At 37.6% G+C, this 20,317-nt stretch overlaps 2 protein-coding genes across 3 annotated transcripts in view; one reads left to right on the plus strand and one right to left on the minus strand.

Moving 5' to 3' along the window:
- Positions 1-15: 15 nt before the first annotated feature.
- Positions 16-1,627, minus strand: LOC131311102 (uncharacterized). The gene is made up of 4 exons (XM_058338432.1): positions 1,477-1,627; positions 764-1,121; positions 488-637; positions 16-386 (listed from the first exon to the last, which is right to left on the minus strand). Exons 2-4 carry the CDS (start codon positions 1,103-1,105, stop codon positions 189-191), a joined length of 690 nt encoding a protein of 229 aa, XP_058194415.1. The 5' UTR covers positions 1,106-1,121; positions 1,477-1,627; the 3' UTR covers positions 16-188.
- Positions 1,628-3,302: 1,675 nt separating this feature from the next.
- Positions 3,303-20,317, plus strand: part of LOC131311105 (protein Iojap-related, mitochondrial) — a 29,803-nt gene continuing 12,788 nt past the window's right edge. Inside the window, exons 1-4 of one of the 2 annotated variants that reach the window (XM_058338435.1) lie at positions 3,303-3,824; positions 6,664-6,751; positions 7,048-7,145; positions 8,163-8,687. In XM_058338435.1, the coding sequence (XP_058194418.1) occupies positions 3,522-3,824; positions 6,664-6,751; positions 7,048-7,145; positions 8,163-8,234 (561 nt within the window). In that variant the 5' untranslated portion in view covers positions 3,303-3,521 and the 3' untranslated portion in view covers positions 8,235-8,687. Of the gene's footprint in view, positions 3,825-6,663; positions 6,752-7,047; positions 7,146-8,162; positions 8,688-20,317 lie in introns of those variants that run through there. The other variant, XM_058338436.1, reaches the window with a different exon arrangement.

Raw genomic sequence — 20,317 nt, forward strand, 5'->3', positions numbered from 1 at the left:
GAAGGGGCAGACCAATTTTCAAAGCCATGGTATCCATTCAAAAACCAGCAGAAGTGCACAAGTGTCAAACATAAAAAGAAAAAGAAAAGGGAGGTAACATAAAAGTATGAAACCATCAACAATCCAACTACTACAATATAAACAGATGACTCAGACAAAAAGTACCTTGGACTAGTTCGAAATTAGAATCATGGTTCAGGCCTGCAAAAATCAACCGTTGCCTCATCCTCACCAGCAGCAACGAGAGCTTGAAAGTTCTTAGGGAGAGAATGCTCAGAACAGGCAACCTCCTTGGCCTGAAAGGTAATATAGTAATACTCCTTATATTCATAAGCGTGGGGGCTGTAGTTCGCCTTGAGGAACTTCACAAAAAGGTACTTCGTTTTCTACAGTACAATTGAAGGAAGAAGTTAGAAGGAGTTACAATAAATGAGGCAAGGATGGAAGATTTTTAAAGAACCAGAAAAGCCCACACACACAAACATACACTGTTATGGTTGTACTGGTCAAGAGCCAACTTTGAATAACTCTCGAGCTCCTTCAATTGCTCATCTCCAGCGGAATCATCCAACCGAACTGGTGTGATGCGTGCATCCCGAGGATGTATGTTATTGGGAATATCCCCAACATCAAACCCCTATATGTATATAAATATTCTATTGGAATTACAATAGAAACCTACTTATTAAAGAGGGGAGGGAGTGTTTATAGAGTGAATTTAAGGAGATAAATAGTAGTAGAATCAAAATATGTATATACATACCCCGCTCTTTAGGAGCCTCCTTTGGTAATCCATCATCTCTAGGGATGTAAACTTGCGAAACATTTGCATCCACTGCTTTACTGGAAAATTATCATAATCAAAACTATCATAATCTATTTCTGGTTTCAACTTATCAGCATCCAATTTGGATTTCTTCTTATCACCATCCAATTTGGATTTTTTCTTCTTATCACCATCCAATTTGGATTTCTTCTTCTTATCGCCATCAGGACGAGACGACTCAAGTCTCCTGTTGGATTTTGTCTGGGAGGAGTTGATGAGTTCCGGTCCCGCTAACTGTTTCTCCTCCTCACTCACGAACGCCATTCTCGTATCAGCCATATCAACTCTTCCTTTCCTTGTGCAAAACCCACCACAGATGAAATTCTAATGAAATGGAACGATAATACCACAGACAATCGAACTAAAACAGGGTAAAGAAACTAACACTACTAGGCTACGCGAGAGGAACAATCATAATTGAAATTTGAAACCCTAAACGTCCATAATGTTGTCAGTAATTAGATAATTACAAAGAAAATCTAAGTCAAATTAAAATCAGACGGCACTTTACAATTTTTTAACAGACCTGTATATTTCGCACACAAAAACGAAAAATAAAAATAAAAATTCATAACATCGTAACGAATCAGTAGATATAAGCCCTAAACAGAAGCCCCTACATAGCAAGTAGAAAAAGAGAGGTGCCATACCTTGGGGTTTCTGGTGACTTGAGGCGGAGGTGGCCGGTGACTCGGTGACTGACCGGATCGATCGTCGTGGAGGCGGCGTCGGAGAGCCCCGACTCGATCGAGAGAGAGAGAGAGAGAGACGAGGTTGCAGACAAGGTTAAGGACTGTTCCAGAAACCTTTTTTAAAAAACAGCTTATTTTATGTTTTTAAATTAAAAATAATATAAATAAAAAATATTTTTTTATATTATATAAAAAATCTCGATAAAATCTTTCAATCAAAATTTATTTTACATATTTTTAAATTTTAATAAATTTTTAATTTTTAAACTTAAAATTATCTTCTTAAAAAATAAAAAATAAAAACTTTTTTCCTATTTTGAAACGGAGCCTAACTTTCACTTACCAACCCTGAGGTTTCTGATAATGACAATAACCTCCCCCGAGTTTCTGAAATTACAATTTTTCCTTCTCTGCTTTTGCTGCCGATTTTCCACTCTCCGTTAGCGTTGGTAGACCGTTACTAAAGTAACCGAAATTACACATTTACACCAGCGTGTATACACATTTTACCCCTTCAGAACGATTGTATGACATGAATGTTCTTCTAATCTCAATTTAAAAGACATTAATGTTCCTAATCAAAACTTTAGACCTCTTTTCGGGTGCTGGAGCGGTATGATTGAGTGGATGTACCAACATGAGACTTCTTGACAAGGGTCAGCTTTGAATTTTCAGGGACCTAAAGCGAAAAATAAAGATTGGGCATTTTTGTTGAACTACTGTTATAGAAGGTACTAAAATAAGAGAGTCCCTTAAAGTTCAAATTTTTTTAGGGGACCATAAAGCGGCCGCTTCTTCTGATTTAGCTCAAAGCCAGCTCTAACCTCTTTACCAATTTTTCCCTTGTGGTTTATGTAATTGGAGTAGAACAAAGCTGGAAAATAGAAGGCATATGGGGAGGAGCTATATTAGGACCTGACCCCCAAACCCTCGAGTTTTAAAAATTTTATTTTTTCTGTACCTGATTTAAGTTTTATTTTTTATATACCTGATTTTAAATATTATTGATAATTATTCGTGTATAGCTATTTACAATCTTAAAATTTTTTGTTTGATTTCATTAAAAAAACCTGGTTATTTTACATTTTTATTTCTCAATTTCTTTCATGAATAAAAAATGAGCACGTGACAGTTGAAATAGTCTAAAGAAAATAAAATGGTTGATATACTTTAATTGCATTAGGCTTGAATTATTTTAATATACAAATTTAATTAATTGAAAAATAAAAATATTATGATATTATAAGTATATGTTCTTATAAATAATATATATCTACTAAGCCGGCCCCCTAGATCAAGAATCCTTGCTCTTCATACAAAAATATAGTACTATTAGTTTGTGCTTTTGTTGTAACAAAATTGGATGGAGTATATGAATGAGACTTGCAAACTACTCCTAATACACAAATTTTGCGGAGATTCGAGAGAAAAAAAAATCCAAAAAAAATCCTAATCATTTTAGATCAGGAATAGATTAAGGCTCTGTTTGGAACTTGTAGAAAAGAAAAGAAAGAAAAATAAAAGAGAGGAAAAGTGTTGAGAAAATAAATTCTTTTCTCTTATTTGATTTAGAAAGAAAATGAAAAGAAATTATGAGAAAAATAATTTTCTCTTGTTTGACTTCAAGAAGAAAATGAAAAGAAAAAGGAAAACTTTTACTGTAACTATATTTTTTCTTAAAATTGTGGGGAGGGGGGGTTTCTCTCCAATTTCCCCAACCATTCCCCTCTCCAGAGCCTTCTTTGCTTCCTATTTACTTTCCTTTTCCTTGAAATAGGAACCAAACAGCCTTTAAGAAAAATAAAAAAATTTCCTTTTTTCCCCCTAATTTTTCCTAGGTTCCAAACAGACCCTAAAAAAATTGTGACGGGGACAGAGCTCTCATAGATACCACCGTCGTATCGGATTTTGTCTTCGTCGCGACGCCGTCGTTTACGTTCGAATCCATCTAGCCAACTCTCTCCCTCAACGGTAGCCGGCATACCGAAGTGGGTTGTGGTCCGATGTGGGCTGCTCTGAGGTCTCGAGCTCTTTCTCTCTCATCCACTCGGCAATGGAAGCTAGGGTTTCCAGGGCTCAACCGCACCTTGTGCTCCTCCCTCGTCGATAACAACGACGACGCCGTCGCCGTCGACAGAGGGCTGCTGAAGTTGGACGAGGTCCAGAAGATTCTCACCGACGTCAAGGCGGACAACATCAGCGTCGTCCCCGTCGGGAACCAGTGCGAGTGGACCGATTTCATGGTGTTCGCCACCGGCCGGTCCGCTTGGCACGTTCGGAACATCGCTCAAGCCCTAATTTACAAGGTTCGCCTTTTCACTTTCCTTCGCAGGCGGTCTCACATCCACACTTTGAGTCTAGGAAGGCAAATGAGTTGAGCCGAGATTTGAAGTGTTCAAGCTAGGCTGCTTTTAAAACTAGCCTAGCTCAAGCTAGGCTCGTTTAGTTATCAAGGTAGTTGAGCTCGGCTCAGTTTGTTTACTTAACTAGCCTCTGCAAACAAGCTTACAACTGGCTTGAGCTCACGCACACACTTTCAGTCTAGGGCTGCAAACGAGTCGAGACGAGCTTTGAAGTGTTCAAGTTTGGCTCGTTTAGGAGTAGTGTAGCTCGAGCTCGGCTTGTTTAATATAAAGGTGATCAAAATTGGTTCTTTTACTTAACGAGCCTCTACAAACAAGCCGTGTATGAGTCAGGCTGAGCTTTGAAGTGTTCGAGCATGGCTCGTTGAAAGTAGTATAGCTCAAGCATGGCTTGTTTGATAGTAGTATAGCTCAAGCTTAGCTCGTTTAAAAGGAGTATAGCTCGAGCTCGGCTTGTTTAATATGAAGGTGATTGAAATCTATTTGTGTTGGTCCAAATAGCAACCCAAGAGGGGGGTGAATTGGGTATCTCAAATATAACGCGGAATTTAAAAAAAAAAACTAATTGCAATATATTCAACTACAATTCCAATTTCAATGATATACTATTCTACTCATGCAATATTGATGTGCAAGACGGAAAGTAAACAGAGTAGGGAAGAGAGAATCGAACACAAGGATTTATAGTGGTTCGGTCCGTAACTTCACGGCCTAATCCACTCCCCAAGTGTCCAACTCGAAATTTGCTGCACTATCTCCGATAGTTATAATCCTTCTAGCTTCGCGGGTGCTAGACAACCTTTACAACGAGCAATCTATCTCCGATCGCTCCGACTAATTTTGACTCCGGTGCTAGTAACACCTAACACCAAGTGATTTTCTCTCCAAAATCACTCACCAAAAGTAATCACTCACAAGAGTATGAATAAGGGTATAATATCTTTTACAATAAAGATCAAAATAAGAACTGTCTCACACAAGTGTATGGATATCAAGATGAAAGAATAGAGTACTGAGAGATTGGTGTATTCCTTAGAATATTTCCGTGAAGCTCACTAGTCTATCTCTTTTTTCTTCCTTGGCCTTGTATATAGTCTTCAACATATGAACGTTGGAAGCATTCAATCACAATTGGAAATACTCTGATACATTATGCCTTTGATTGGAAACATATCCAAGTCCACACAAATCCATTCCTTTTGTGTACTAGCCGTTGAACCAATTAGGAAGCCATACTTCGATCCACTTGACTTGTTCCCATCATTTAGCCGTTAGACATAATTAAGCTCCAAGTAATCTTCTATGTTCCTCCTTAATTAATATTTGCTTTTCATAGGAGTCCTTATAGCCAATCAAAACTTAGGAGAAGATTTGTCTTTAATCTTCTTCCTTTTAATTTCAATCTTGACTATTTGAGATAGGAGTTTTGATGTAGAGTCTTTCCTTGTGTAGCTCAATCAAATTCTACAAAATAAACATTATTCAAATCAATAGCAAATAATATTAATTATATTTCTCTTCAATAAAATTTACTTAGTTATCATCAAAATCAATAAGGTTTTCATAGAAATCTTTGGGCTAACAGTTTGTTTACTTAACAATCCTCTAGAAACAAGCCGAGTCTTGCTTTGATGTGTCTGAGCTTAGCTCGTAAAAAACTAGTCTAGCACGAGCTCAACTTGTTCAATATCAAGGTATTCGAGCTCGGTTAGTTTACTTAAGGAGCCAAGTTACAACTAGCTCAGGTTTGTTTACCGAGCTTAAAACTTGAGCTCAAAATGGACTCATTTACTAAGGAGCTGAACGTGAAGCTGCTTGGGATCGGTTCGTTTGAAGTCCTACACATACATTTTTGTGGTGGTTGATATTTTTGGTGAATTGCTACTATTTACTTCAGTTTTGTTTTGATATGCAATAATTTGAATTCCCGAAAGGCTAGAATGGGTAATTGTTGCGTTGTATTATTATTTCTGTGTTAGAAGTAGTTTCCTATCCGCTTGGCACCTTTTAAACATTGGGTGTTTAGCTGATCGGAATCTTCAACTTTGACCTCGATGTTCACAAGATATTCTGCCAATTCTCCTCGGGACCTTAGATTCAATTGCTTCCCAAGAATGTTGTGCCAGGTATGTAAGCAATGTATCTGGGAGGAATTGAGTGCGAGGAACTGAGTGCCAGCATGTAGCTGTGCTGTCAGTAAGAATAGACTTGCATACCTCATTGGTTTTGAGGTGGTCCCACGCAAAAGAGGATTTTCGCTCTTTACTCTTTAGTAGCTGCTGTTCGACAAGAACCTGGTCAAGCACTAATTTACCAAGCAACCTTTTCTATTTCCTCCACACAGTCTCGCAGAAGCTTATTTGCCACACACTATGGTCTGCATTCCTTTTCGGATGATTGAAAAACTTGACCAATATCTTGGAATTGAGAACTTTCTTTTCTTTCTGTTTTTTGTCATTCTAAAAAAGCTTAATATTTTGGGGTTTGGTTGTCTTTGTTTTTCTTGTTACAAATTTGTTCTATATGTTTACTTTCTTGGTTCATCTCATGAAGACTCACTGGAAAACTATAATCACATTGATCTCAAATCTGGATGAAGTTCATAAAAGGCAAGAAAAAATCAAAGAGAGCCAAGATTTTGTGACTTTCCAATCACAACCTCTCACTAGAATCAGAACTTGGTGCCGATTGTTTATTTTTAAGAATAGTTTCTGTGTTACTGGGTTAGTTAGGAAAACAAAAACTGTTAATTGAGTCATTATTGTCTGGTTTTGATGGACAGGTTAAGCAAAAGCAAAGAGGGGCCGAGAGGATGTTACTTCCCAGTATAGAAGGAGAAAAGGAGGGGAAGTGGATCGTTATCGACTCTGGTATGTTCACGTCTCTATTGGTTTACTTATCGGGATTGTTTGGACATTTATTTTTGTGCAGTGCTGGCGGATATTGGCATCATAGTCTCAAAAACTACAAAGTGCCTTAGCTAACTATTAAGCCATATTTGATTAGTCAGACTCATAATGAGTGGATATGTAATTCAACAAGACAAGCAATTTCACCGGACTAATTTTGAGGGATTCATTATACTTGTAATCTTTTTTCACAGACAGACTGTTCTAAGTTAGCAATTGTGTATTGATTGAACTGGGTTTCGGTGACTACCTTTCAGGCACAATTATTGTTCATGCTTTTGATGAGAAAGCTAGAGCTTATTACAATCTGGAGAGTCGTTGGACTGATGAAATGTCAACTAAAGAACAAACTCAGGTGAATATGGGGTTTGCTTGTTGGTGGTCTCTTACATTGAGGTTTTTCTAGCTTATTTTATACGGTATCTTTCAAGATCATTCATGCAACCATGAGAATGGTGTTTTATAATTATTACTTTCTCTTCAAAAGGATTTGTGGAGTCATCTCCAAATAGTTGGATTTGACTTCTCATTGAGTGGATTTGCTTGTTAAAGAACTTCTATTTTCTCCATTGACATTTTGGATACAAGTAACTGATTATCAAGCCTTGAGGTCTTTAGAAAGAGCACTGAAACTGGAGTTTGCCATGACAGGTTTAAGTTATCAGAATTCTATCTCTGGTGCCTTGTTCTTGCTTTTTGCATGTTTTACATATACCTTTTCGATGCGTGATGAATGGGACTGGTATACTTGCCCAAAAAGAAATGGGACTCGTATACAGTTTCAGAAGCTCCCAAGGGTCTCTGGATGTTACAAACTATAATAACTTGACTAGTGAGAGTGGGCTTCAGTTTGATTCATGGCTGTATTTGTTGAGTGGATTTTAATACATTAACTGCAGTAGTAAAGATGGTTGGACCGATGATTTTCCGCTTGACCAAAAAAAAAAAAGATGGTTGGACCGATAGAATTGGCCATTGGTAGATTTGGTGGTGATGCATGAACTTTGGAGTCCTCCTTACAGACCTTACCCTGGCTGTTGGATCTTTTAGAGATGTGTTCGTATGAGCTGCAATACATGTTAGATTATCGCAACTTTGGATGATGACGGAAGTTGGGCATGCATCAATTGTAAACCCTGATGTTGAATGATTCCTACAAATATTGTCTCCTCTCTCTAAAAGAGAGGAAGGATCCGTCTAGATATAAACTGAGTTATATATGTGGCTCTGGAAATGGAATGCCTTCAATCCATATTCATCTTGAAAATCTTGTGTGTGTAGTTTTTTGTTACGTCTCAGAATTTGACGCGGATCCATGACACTTCTGTTTTGATCGTTTCTTCACAACAATGATGTGCTTTTCCTCATGCAGGATTTGGATAAGGCTCTGATAAAGGTGCGACGCAAGAATAATTCTAAAAGACCAGTGCAGAGAAGTGCTTAGCAGTTAGCACTCCATTACCCTTTTCATTCTTTTAGGATGTAGCTCTCTTATTCTCCGAATCTGCGTATAGCTGGCAACTATCCTTTCTAAACCTTTGGACACACTCTGAGGGAGGGCACCAGGGTGGTGGACAGGCTCGCCAAACTGGGTGTGGAACAAGATTGTCATATTGTGACTCTCCTCAACCTGTCTGAGTCAATTCCGTGTGATTATTGACGCTAACTCATTGGGATTTCCCTTTGAGAAGCCTTTGTTTTTGTTTTTGTTTTTTTTTTGTTTTTGTCTATTTTTCTTCTGTACCGCATATGAGAATGAAATATTAAGTCATTGGTCCATCCTTTGAAATTCGAACCCAGACTTTCCATGTTCTGTAGAATGCTGTGGTTGGAATCATGTCTTTCTATTTTTTCTCGGTTTGCAATGCAAGGGTACCGGAGTATCTACATTAAGCAATTTTATGCTTTTATGGCTGTGCAGAAGAGACTTTTCTATTTCCATAGCTCAGTTTTAATGTTTTTGGGCATTGGTGGTTAGGAGAAGCTAATGCAAGAATGAAGAAACGAACACTTCTACAGCCGCCGACCTTGCACCGACTGCCACGCAAAGTCTACTATGGGTTCCGCACTGAAATCCTAGCTGTTCGATAATTTTAAAAAATAACCGAGTGCCCATGTGAAAAATCAACACAATCTGAAAGAAAAATATGAAGATTGGTGAGCCCTTACATATCGGATTGAGCTTATTTTTCACATCGGATTGAGCTTATTTTTCATGAGGCCGGCCACTTGTTTTTTAAAAAAAATTGTTGAACGAGCCATATTTCTGTGTGGAATCCGTAGTAGGTCTCACATGGGCATCGGTGCGAGGTCGGTGAAGCCACCGTTGGTGGCCATAGCATTTTCGAAAGAAAACCATGCTATCGGCCTAAAGGACTCATCTTGTTTTTAGGCAATCGAAGAGTCTGAAGTAGGGAAAACTAACTACGTAGAAATAATGCAGCGATTTACATATCGGTATATCTTTCTGTATGTCTGTAAGTAGAAATTTACCTGTAATAGCTTTATGAGACAATTCAAACTAAACCTTTTCTTTAGGTATGAATCTCAGGCAAGTTTGTTGATGGATGGGAATGCCTAGGCCGCGGGAGCCTCACTAGTGAGTCAAGACTCACTAAAATTGGAGATCTCAATTTCACCTGAATTAAGACTATTGTGGATCCGCAAGGTCACCTTGATAATTTGAACCATCAATTTTGTACGGTTTGCTGAATAAAACATCCGTGAAAATAAAATCACGTTGAATGAAGATCTATAGCTTCAACTTTGAAACACACTTGCTTGGAATAAACTAAATGATATATTCTAAAAGTTAATATTTGCCCTTCAAACAAATATTACATTTAAATTTATATTTTCAGAAAAGACTATTAAATGGGGACAGAGGGAGTATAAAGTAAATTTTACATTTAAATTTACCTTTCATTTTACCAAGAATATTGTTTGGATCGATTAACATTATGAACGACTGAGATTAAAATATATTGGTCAAATTCAAGAGGCGTGTGAAGGGGTTTATCGAAGAATAGTGTTCGGATCTCACTTTCGTTAACATGCACGAAATTGGACGTGGATACAATTTTACACAAACCATAGGATGTGCGGATGCAACAAAACAATGTGAAAGGGTTTATCCGCACATAGACCAAGCCCACATGGGGTAATTAGTGAAGTTTGACCTTAAAAACAAGTCACCTATGCACACTTGGGGTAATTAGTGAAGTTTGACCTTAAAAACAAGTCACCTATGCAGAAAGAGCAACGTCCGATAACAATAACAATAGTATAGATTACTACTCCTATATAGAAACTAAGGCTGCATACATTACTGTGTTTTTTTTTTTATCCATCCATACATTACTGTAGTGTTTCTTTATGTTCTGTTACGAAAGACAATACAGGAAAATATATCCGCTTAACCTTTCCTTTATAGAGAGTGTCACTATGCATGATTAAAACCCAACAACTTACGAAGAGTTTTTTACACACCGCATAGTGACATTGTTAAGGGCTTCTTCTTCGTTGTCATCGTCATCGTCGTCATTACGGGTACAGAAACCACGAGCTACGGGTACAGAAAATGAGGCGTAGCATGACGGGCATGGGCTTCATGGGGTATGTAGGTTTCAGGATTTGGTCCTGCAGGGGGGACTAGACCCCTGGCTAGACGACGCGACGGGAAATATGCTCTGTTTGTTCCTGTTTTCAGAATCATGAGTTGTGCAGGAAACTCATCTGATTGAAGGACTTTGAAACCACGGAAGACTCTACCATCAGCTTTCTGAGGTCTGGTGGTTAGGAGAAGGGCTAATGCAAGAACGACGAAAACAACGCTAAGGGCTCTCATCTTGTTTTTAGGCGGTTAAAGAGCAGAAAATTTGAAAATATGAAAATTTTCTACTCTTACGTAGAACTACTGCAGTCTGCTGGGAGGTATTTATAGATGCAGTAAGTCTATGGGTACAGCAGATTGGTACAGATTTTGTGCACAGATTTTTTCGTGGAGTTCACCACGGGTCCCACACAAATGATTCGAGCCGTTCACTAAATGTAAAACATTTTTCCAAAGGCCTCGCCAAAATTCAGCTCAATCCGATACTTATAGATGTTTGATCCAATCATCTAACTTTTTTCATATCCTGAAATCTAAATGAAAAATTAGATGATTGGATTGAACACCTATAAGTATCGGATTGAGTTGAATTTTTTGGGAAGCCCTTGAAAAAATATTTTACATTTAATGATTGGTTTAGATCATTTGTGTGGGACCCATAGTAGGCCCCATGAAAAATCTGTGCACAAAATCTGTTCCAATCTGATGTACCTATAGACTTACTGAAATTTTAAGGGGTTTCACACATCAAATATGATAGGATCTATGACATTGGATCCATGAAACTGTCTCGATCATCCAGATTTACTAAACAGTGAATCCATGAAACTGTCTAGACCGTCTAGACAGTTTCATGGACAGTTCCATGGATACAGTTCATAGACTATACCGGACCTCTTTACACATTTATAAAAGTTCATAAACTTTTTCCCCTCAAGAGATTTGCAGCGGTCGGTCCTATAAAACTTTTTCAAATTAATCTCAAAAACTAGTATAATTAGATGAGAGTATTTAGAATTGTGCAAGGGCTTGGGCACCTAGGCACCCCCTTGTGTCCGCCCGTGGTGGGATATATTAGTTCTTTTGGAGTGGGTACTATACTGAGGGCACAGGCATCCAGATTCAAACACATCTGATCTCAGCCTTCTGGGATTGAAATGTTTATATTCTATATTCCCTCTCCACCAATCAAATATCTGGAAAAGGTAGAAAGATACGATTTTACTGGAGTCAGATGGTTTCCTAATGCTCATTAATTTAACACCCATATTTGAAGGACCTCTTCACCAACTTGAAGATGAAGCTTATTTGGATTTTGTTGTTGGCAAAGTCAGAGTGTTTGATTTCTTAAAATCCTTCCTTAAGAATTAAGACTGAAGAGTTCAAAGGGAAATTGCTACAAATTAAAGGCTGTGAGCCTTTGAAAAGGAATATGGTCAATTAGTTACGTTCGATATTATTCACCAAGGTCGGTGCTTTAGTGCAATCAAAAGGAAGAATATGCTAACTCATCTTCTCCAGCTCCAATGCACTTTGTCAACTGTTTTCTGAGGTGGCAAATTAAATTTAAATTCATTAATCAATGCAAACTTATTCATTAAAAAATAAATAGACCCAACCCAACTCATTTATTAGTTGGGTCAAAATGAGTCCAACTCATCTAACTCATTTATTAATTAGGTCTTAATTGAATTAATTTAAATAATCCAATAAGTCATGAACATAACCCGGTAAGAAAAAATAGAGAAGGGATACACGGGCAAGTATTCCCCTACACTTTCTACTCAAAATACCCACCGTCTCTACTTCTCTCTCTTCCTTTAATTGATCTCCACACAGAGAACACCACCTCTCTCTCTCTCTCTCTCTCTCTCTCTCTCTCTCGAGACATATGAGAAGAATTTATAAGTGTCAATATCAAACAAAGAGTTCGACCTTTGGGGCTGCCTCTGTTTGGAATGAAAATCCCCAGCTGAAACTGCAAGCTACAGATGATCCATAGCATTTCGGAACCTCATTTTGTCTCCATATAAGATCCGTTGGATACAATATTTGCCAACTCTTGGATCTCCCCCTGTTTTTTGTTTTTAAACTTAGGCTCCGTTTGTTGGACGTAAAATATTTTACAACGAAACAAACGGGGCCCTAATGGATAAAAATCACAATCTGTGAAGTTTTGCACACGTGGGGTTTACATTTGAAGATTCCTATTTAGATAGAGTACTTTTTAATGTCCAGTGAAAATAAGAATGATTTTTTTTCGTGTGCTTTATAAAAATTTTATTTGTATATCTAAATTTTCCATTTTTATCTAAGATAAACAAAAGAAGATAAAAAAAGTAAAAATGTTTGTCAACAAGTAGTTGAAAGAACCAAAAAATGGAAAAACGCAAAAAAAATATTTTGGTCATTTTAGTAGTAGAGGGATAGTACAATAATTTACAGGGGTAATATAGTTATTTTAGTGTACATTGGTATTTTACTCATTTTAAATTTTAGTATATAGTCTGTAATTGGATTAATGGGCGGGTCGAGTTTGATTTTAAGTAAATGGGTCGGGTTGTGTATGGGTAATTGAGCTCATAATTAACGGATCTAAATAGGTCAATGACTCATTAAAGACACAATCCACTTACAACTTACCCAATTTGGCCCAAACCCGCCCATTTGACACCCCTACTGTTTTCTTCACCCAAACCAATTTTTCGATTCGGTAAATTTCACTGACACTCCCTGAGGTTTTTCTTAATAACAAATATGTTGGGTTTTATTGCCCATGTGATATAATCCATGATAGGCGCCTAAATATTTACATACGCGCTCTCTAATGTATCATTGCTACGTCTATTTATATTATTACTTAGAGTTTTATGCGTTTATTTTGTTTTGTAGTTATTTGAAGACTTACCATTCTAATGGGCTTTACTAAGGAAAAATTGGCATATGAGTTGGCAGATTGGTACGTGGAGTTCCAGCATGGCCAATGATATTAGGCCCCGTTCCGGAAACGAAAATAAGTACTTATTTTTTAAGAAGGCAATTTCAAGCTCAAAAATCATGTGTTTACGTAAATAATTTTCCTATCAATATGAATCTTGTTTGATAGATCTCATTGAGATCTTTTATACGGTAAAAAAAAATTAAAAAATAATTTTTTATTTATATTATTTTTGAGTTTGAAAATATGAAATAAATACTTATTTTTTAAAAAGGTGTTCTGGAACGGAGCCAATTTAATTGATGGGTCCATTCATATTTTATGGGTTTAACTCCCTTGGGAATAAAGTGGTTATGTCTTGGCCAATCCAATGCAACTTGCAACGTGGACTGAAGAAGGAATTCGGATCAACCGGTCAACTGCAATTGGGGAGTAATAAACTCGGCCCGGGTTTCTATTGGTCGGCTAGTAAGGATATATAAAAGGGAGAAAAGCTGCGCACGGGAAAATAAAAAAACAGGAACACACTTTCTATAGGTCGGCCAGTAAGGATATTATTTGGCAGTTTTATATTTACGTTCTTCCTTCTAGATTTTCTTTCCCCTTCCAGTTTTCGAAGTTCTGTTCAAAACTCGCACTTTGATAACTCGTATTAATTTATATTTTTAATTAAAATTGTTTATTGATATTCGTTTAGTATAAATCTCTCGTCTGTTTTTCTTTTCCAAGCAATAAAAGCATGTTTTAATCTAGGAATTTTTTTGTTTCTTGTTTGATAATGAATGAGTAGTCCTAGTATCAGAGCTTACCATCTTACCAAAACCCGCAGGTAGTGGTAAAGGCGCAACTCTATTTCCTTATACCATAGCGTAGCAGGCCCCAAGCGCCACGGTTCAACCCGCGTGGGCAGGATGTTGACCCGCGACCAACACCTATAGGTAGGGTCGCGGGGTAATTAGCACACCGTGGCCAGGTTGGATATGCTCCCATTTCAAAATAATAATGAAAAGGCAATTTTAGGTTAGTAAAGCACTTTCGTTAGATGAATCCGGGCATTGTCAGAACCCTTGTGAAAGGATGAATGGGGGACCAAAACTCATTCTCCGCTGTGCATGGTTAAACGGCGACCATAAAGGTTTGTATCCTTCAGGGTATCTTTTTCTCTCTAAAGTCTAATGTTTTCAAGAACAACGAATGAAACAAATAAGTCCAAACAGGTTGCGAGTGCTATGGATACTACAACTGTACCTCCTTTTAATTATTTGAAAAAAACCAAACAATTTCCTAAGTTTTATTGATCTCAGCATTAAACGACAAAGGGTGGCTATCTAAGAACCAGTTCAAATTATAACAATCCGAGTTTTTAAGTCATCACACATCACCATCTTTGTGGATTCGCCTCCGATCTTACCGGATATTGTGCTACATCGGTCCCAGCCCTACGCTTGGGCCATTATTTTAGGTCTAGAAATTTCCTAAGCAATGCATTTGGAAAAAAGGGTGAGAATTGAATGAGTTTGCATAGGGAAAACAAAAATAATGGCATACGTTGTTTGGTTCGGTGATTTTGAGCAGTGCAATGAGTTGGAGGTTTGGTCAAAGCCAGGCTCTATTTGGGTTGGGTTTTGAGTGAGATTTTTAGAAAAATAAGTGATAGTGGCCACTGCAGGAATTGTGATTAATGGTGTCATTCAATAATTTTGTAGCATCACGTTCATAATGTCCATCATCGGTCTCTAATGGAATTGACAAACTAAATTACAGTTCTCATATCATAAATATATAGAAGGGTAATTAATAGGTTAAGCATACTATTTGAACAAAAACGAATGTGAAGACATGGACTAGAACTCTTACAATTGACATCAATAAAAACCCCTTCGTTTTTCCAGTCCCATTTATTGATGTATTGCTAATAATAAATCATCACACATATATTATCACGAGTTTAATTTCCAATTTCAATGAGTTAATTGAGTTCTACATATAAGGGCCTTGTTTGGTAACACTCACTTTTTTATTTGCTAAAAACCTGTTTCTGTAGCAAAGCGGAAGAGTTGGCAGTTAGTTTTTGCTCTTGAAAAAAGTGGAAGCTCAGTTTTGCTACGTCTCCAATTTTCAAAATTTTTGAAAGTCATTCTCTTTTTTTGGAAATCAAAATAGACAACCAAACATACTTCCATGTCCAATTTTTGAAAATTCTGAAAAAGAAAACAGAAAACTGAAAGTGATATGGTGACCAAATAAGGCCAAGGTATTCCAACTTGTGTGAGCGTAAGAGATAAAAATACGTAAGTGCATGAGAGCTTGGGTTGGATTTTTTTTTTATCTCATTATACTCATTCAAATATTAGTGGAAATTGTTCTTTCTCTCGTGGAGTGTACTTTGAAGCTGAACCACATAAATATTGTGTGTTCTTCGAGCAGGTTTATTTTTTCGTTGGGGTTTCATTGCAGGTGGGATCGAACTAATCCCAACATCTAAACACCCTGTGGTTTCATTTTTCATTTCATCTCCACCCCAATCGACAATTTGACAAAACAAGTGATAGAATCAGCCAAAAGTAGCTTACATTGACAAGCTTATGCTATTTGATAAGTATAATAACTATTAAAATGCTTTCAATTATCTTTTTTTTTTTTTACCCAAAAGTAGTTATAGTTCATGAAATATGAATCAAGACTAAGGTTCTCTCAAGTTGTATATAAAAAGAAATTTATTCTTTTTGACCAAAACAGTTCTTTGAATGAGTAAAATAATTAAGGGTGATTTATAATTTTATCCGTTTTGATCAAAATAGCTCTTTCAATGGATAAACAAAGTCAATTTGATTAAGAATAGTTGAAAGTCAAATAGGTTTTTATTACTCCCTCCGTCCCTTTTTAAGTGTTCCGTTTCGTAACTCCAACTTATTAAAAAGACATTATCATTACACCTTTCACATCAACTTCTACCTCCACTTTCTCTCTTTACCCTCTATAGAGACATCATCATTACATTTTACTCACTAACTTTTCAAAAAGGAATTTACTTTTAGGGGCAAAATGAACTAACTTTACAAAATAGACATTTATTGAGGGACAGCCCAAAATGAAATATTGGACTCTAAAAAATGGACGGAGGGAGTACTTTTTATTATCACAAGAGAATAAATTTTTCACACCGACAATGTAAACCCCCATTTTCTTCCAAATCAATACAAATATGTCACGTCAGCAAAAAAAATATAGAAGCGGACAAGGTCTCACCTTTTCCTCTCCTCTGTTTACCAGTGTTAACTTCACTTTTCGGGGCAAAGTTTGGACAATTAAGTCGTGTTCCGCCTTCTCCAAAAAGTTACTTTTTGAAAAAAAAGGTAATTTCAAGTTTAAATATAATGAAAATAAAAAATAATTTTTTAATTTTTTTTGCACTGTTTAAAAGATCTCAATGAGATCTATCAAACAAGATTTATATTGGTAGAAAAATTATTTACGTAAACACATAATTTTTAAGTTTAAAATTACTTTTTTTTTAAAAAGTAATTTTTTGGAGAAAGTGGAACACCTCCTTAAAAAAAAACCCATCATTGCATAAAGGCCCCTCGTTCCCACCGAATTGTCAACTTCTACTCGTCTCTGCACCGAATCGTCCACTTCGGGCCTTTTCCTCTTCCTCTCCGTGCGTGGAAACCCCATCACACACTTTATTGTATCTCAAAATCCTCAGCGTTCTACATTCATGGTACTAAAATTATTAGCTTGGATAAATCTTTAAATCACTGCAATTTTTTTATATTTTGCATCCACGTATAACTTTATTTTTACTGCATTGCTCATTATTTATGCAGGATTTAATGATGGAGGCCACATACACATCCTCGTTTTGATTTTTTCGGGATAAATTTTGAGAATGACAACAAAAGCTTAATTTTAATTGAAATTGTTACGTGGATTATGAGATGTGACTCAATGGTTCCTCCCTTTCTGAATTTAGGAATTGTATTTTGTTATATTTGGGAGTGGAATCCAATGGAGGATTTATATTTAGCATGGGCGCAAATCATGTGTATCTTCATATTGATAATACAAAAATGGAGAGTGATTTTCACACTTCCTTTTTCAATATCCGCACTCTCTTTTTTGTTTTTTAGTATTGAAAATGGATGTATTTTTTTTGTTGCTGAAAGACAAAAAATGAGTGTCAATATAGAAAAAGGAGTGTGGAAATCGTGCATTTCTCAAAATATTTTTAACTATATATTGCTACTCATCTCGGATGACATTTGTTGTCTTTCTCTTTGCTCATTTTAGTCTTTGCATTCACTTTTGTATTCACTTTAAAGATCAATAAAATTTTCTTTTTTTGCCATTCAAAAATATATATATTGCTACTCGAGAGGTCCGAACAAGAGACAATATTCAGTGTATGTGCACAACCACCATTTTATTTTATATTGAAAAGTTAGAAATCTTTGCAAATGAATATACAGTTTTAAGAGATCCAATTGAAGCACGGTGAGCATAAAAAATTTGACGATTCTATGTACACACGGGTGGAATTCTTGATAATGGGAACAAAGGGTCTTTATGTACTGATGGGTTTTTTTTTTTTTTTTGTAATTGTTCAAACTTTGCTCTCAAAAGTAAAGTTAACCCTTGCAAGTTAACTCTAATAACCAGAGGAGAGGAGAGGAAAGAGTAGTGCTTGGGGCACATCACCTCCAACCGAGGAGAGGAAAGAGTAGTGCTTGGGGCACATCACCTCCAACCACACCTCAGCTACACCTTCTCACATACAGGCGGGTTCCGTTTCAGTGGAATCCGCCTGTATGTGAGAGGGTGGAATCCGCCTGTATGTGAGAGGGTGTGGTTGGGGGTGATGTGCCTCTAGCATTTTTGGGAGAGGAAAAGGTGTGACTTTCTCCACTTTCGTACCTTGTTGCTGACGTGGCGCGTTAGTATTGGTCGAACTATTATAGATTGGGGCGTTGATGTAATGAAAATTAAAACTACAAGGAGTTTGTATATTGTCATTTCTCATACATAAAGAGGCTAGCTATCATTAACGAAAACTTCAGGGTGTGTCATTGAAATTTGGAGTTTTAAAATATTCATTCTCAAACTTCATCTCACGTAAGTATTTATCCAACACTCTTTGAACAGTTATGATTTTATTCCTATTTTAAAATAATTCCAAAACTACCCTTAATAATATTATATATATAACACAGATTTTTGGGATGAAATTTTAAAGTTTAGGTCCGTTATTCTAGGATATCAAATCCCATAATACACGCTTTCCATTCAATGTATATTGATTAAATCCCTAAATTATAGCTTTGCCTATTTATCACCATCCCCACCCAATCAAACAATCCTCTCTGGCCTCATCCTCGGCGGCCTCACCCTCACCACCCCGTTTTTCGTCATCTGCAGGCCCGTCCTTGTCCCCGCCGCGCTTACTCTCGCTGTGGCCGTCTCTGGCTTCTTTCCATCGACGGCCGTCGGACCAATCAATGTCAAGGTTGAACGGAGCAGATCCAACAGCGGAGGATGCGATTTCTACACTAGGAAGGTCTCGCTGGCGATCGAATGGCTCTCAAATCTCGGTCGTCACGAAGAACGACGCTCTGTCACCATTGTCGTTCAATTTCGCCATTGCCAAAATCAACGGGTTTAGAACCTGGTTCTCCACAAAAAGTGTTAAAACCAAATGGCTTGGAATGCGGGGGCATGCCAGGACAAGTCTGTCCGAATTGCTTTTAAGGCCTTCGTGCCTCAAAGTTTGACTTCTATCGAGTGATTGCGCTCGGCCTAAAGGGTAAGGCCTCGTGATGATTCGTTGGTTGCCTTGTCGGGCTAAGGACTTGAAGTATTTCCCACTCGTTGTTAGAACAATGGAAAGAAAGACAATGCAGTAAGAAAGGATCAAACGAACTCCATTAATCGATTCAATGGAGCTTGGGTACGAGAAATGTGGTAAAACTTTAACTACTTTTGAAGTGAATACATGTAATATTCGAAAGAAATGGGAATATAAGTGCTTAAGCTGTGAGCTTTGAGGTCGTGGGCCTGTGCCAAGGCCTCCAAAACTGAGAATTATAGGAGGCCCAGGCCTTGAGCTGCTTCCGAATACTCCAATGCATGGCTGCCGTGTGGCCTCCTGGTAGAGTCCTAGGCTTTGAGCAGCTTCAAAATGGTCCAATGAGGGGTTATTCTCTGAACAAAACGTGCCTTTCACTCCAAGAGAATGGCAAAGGCCTGAGAACCCTCTATTCTTTCTGCAAAAAGGATTCCCGTTCCTGCCATATCCAAGCCTTTGAGCTGCTTCAACACTCAACCTATCGCTTGAGTGGATTCCCCCCGGACCCCTCACTGCTGAAGACCAACATTCCTTTCATCTTATTGGACCTTGCACCTCTTGTGGGCCTTCAAATCTTCTGAACTTGGTCTTTTTTGGAAGGAGGATCGAGGAACAGCAGCTCGGGCAGACCTGGGTGAGCTGCTTGTGAGCAGCTTGCCTAGGTCTGTAAGAGTTATGTACCAATATTTCATGGGCTGCATGCGTGCCACCTGTTGCGTGCCCTGGTACCATTTTAAAAGCGGGGTCCCACTAATCCAGACTTTGAGCTGTTTGTGAGCAGCTTCCCCAGACCTGTCTTAGCAAGAATATTCTAGGACATCGAGCTGCTTGAGAGCAGCTACCAGGTCTTCGAGCTGCTTGGGAGCAGCTTCCAGGTCTTTGAGCTGCTTGGACCTGTATTCACAGGTGAATAATGGGCTTTTGCCCATTGTAAGCCTTCTGAGCTTTAAGCCTGGTGAGAGAACCAAGGCCTTGACTGATTTGGGTTGGATTTAGACGAGATAAGTTGACTGATTCAGGCCTTGGGCCTTTAACTGATTTGGACCTACTAAAGGGCCTCATCTTTTCTAAGACATGGGCCAAGCCTGATTTTTATTAGAGTGACATTTCGGCCTAGATACCAACGGCAAC

This window comes from Rhododendron vialii, chromosome 12a (assembly GCF_030253575.1).
Source record: "Rhododendron vialii isolate Sample 1 chromosome 12a, ASM3025357v1".
In the NCBI taxonomy this organism is placed as follows: Eukaryota; Viridiplantae; Streptophyta; class Magnoliopsida; order Ericales; family Ericaceae; genus Rhododendron; species Rhododendron vialii.

What these genes read in the sequence shown, in the direction of transcription:
- LOC131311102 (XM_058338432.1), bottom strand. Translation starts at nt 1,105, where the DNA reads ATGGCTGATACGAGAATGGCGTTCGTGAGTGAGGAGGAGAAACAGTTA. An exon ending in GGAGGCTCCTAAAGAGCGGG is followed by an intron (nt 638 to 763) that starts GTATGTATATAC and finishes ATATACATATAG; the next exon opens with GGGTTTGATGTTGGGGATAT. An exon ending in ACCAGTACAACCATAACAGT is followed by an intron (nt 387 to 487) that starts GTATGTTTGTGT and finishes ATTGTACTGTAG; the next exon opens with AAAACGAAGTACCTTTTTGT.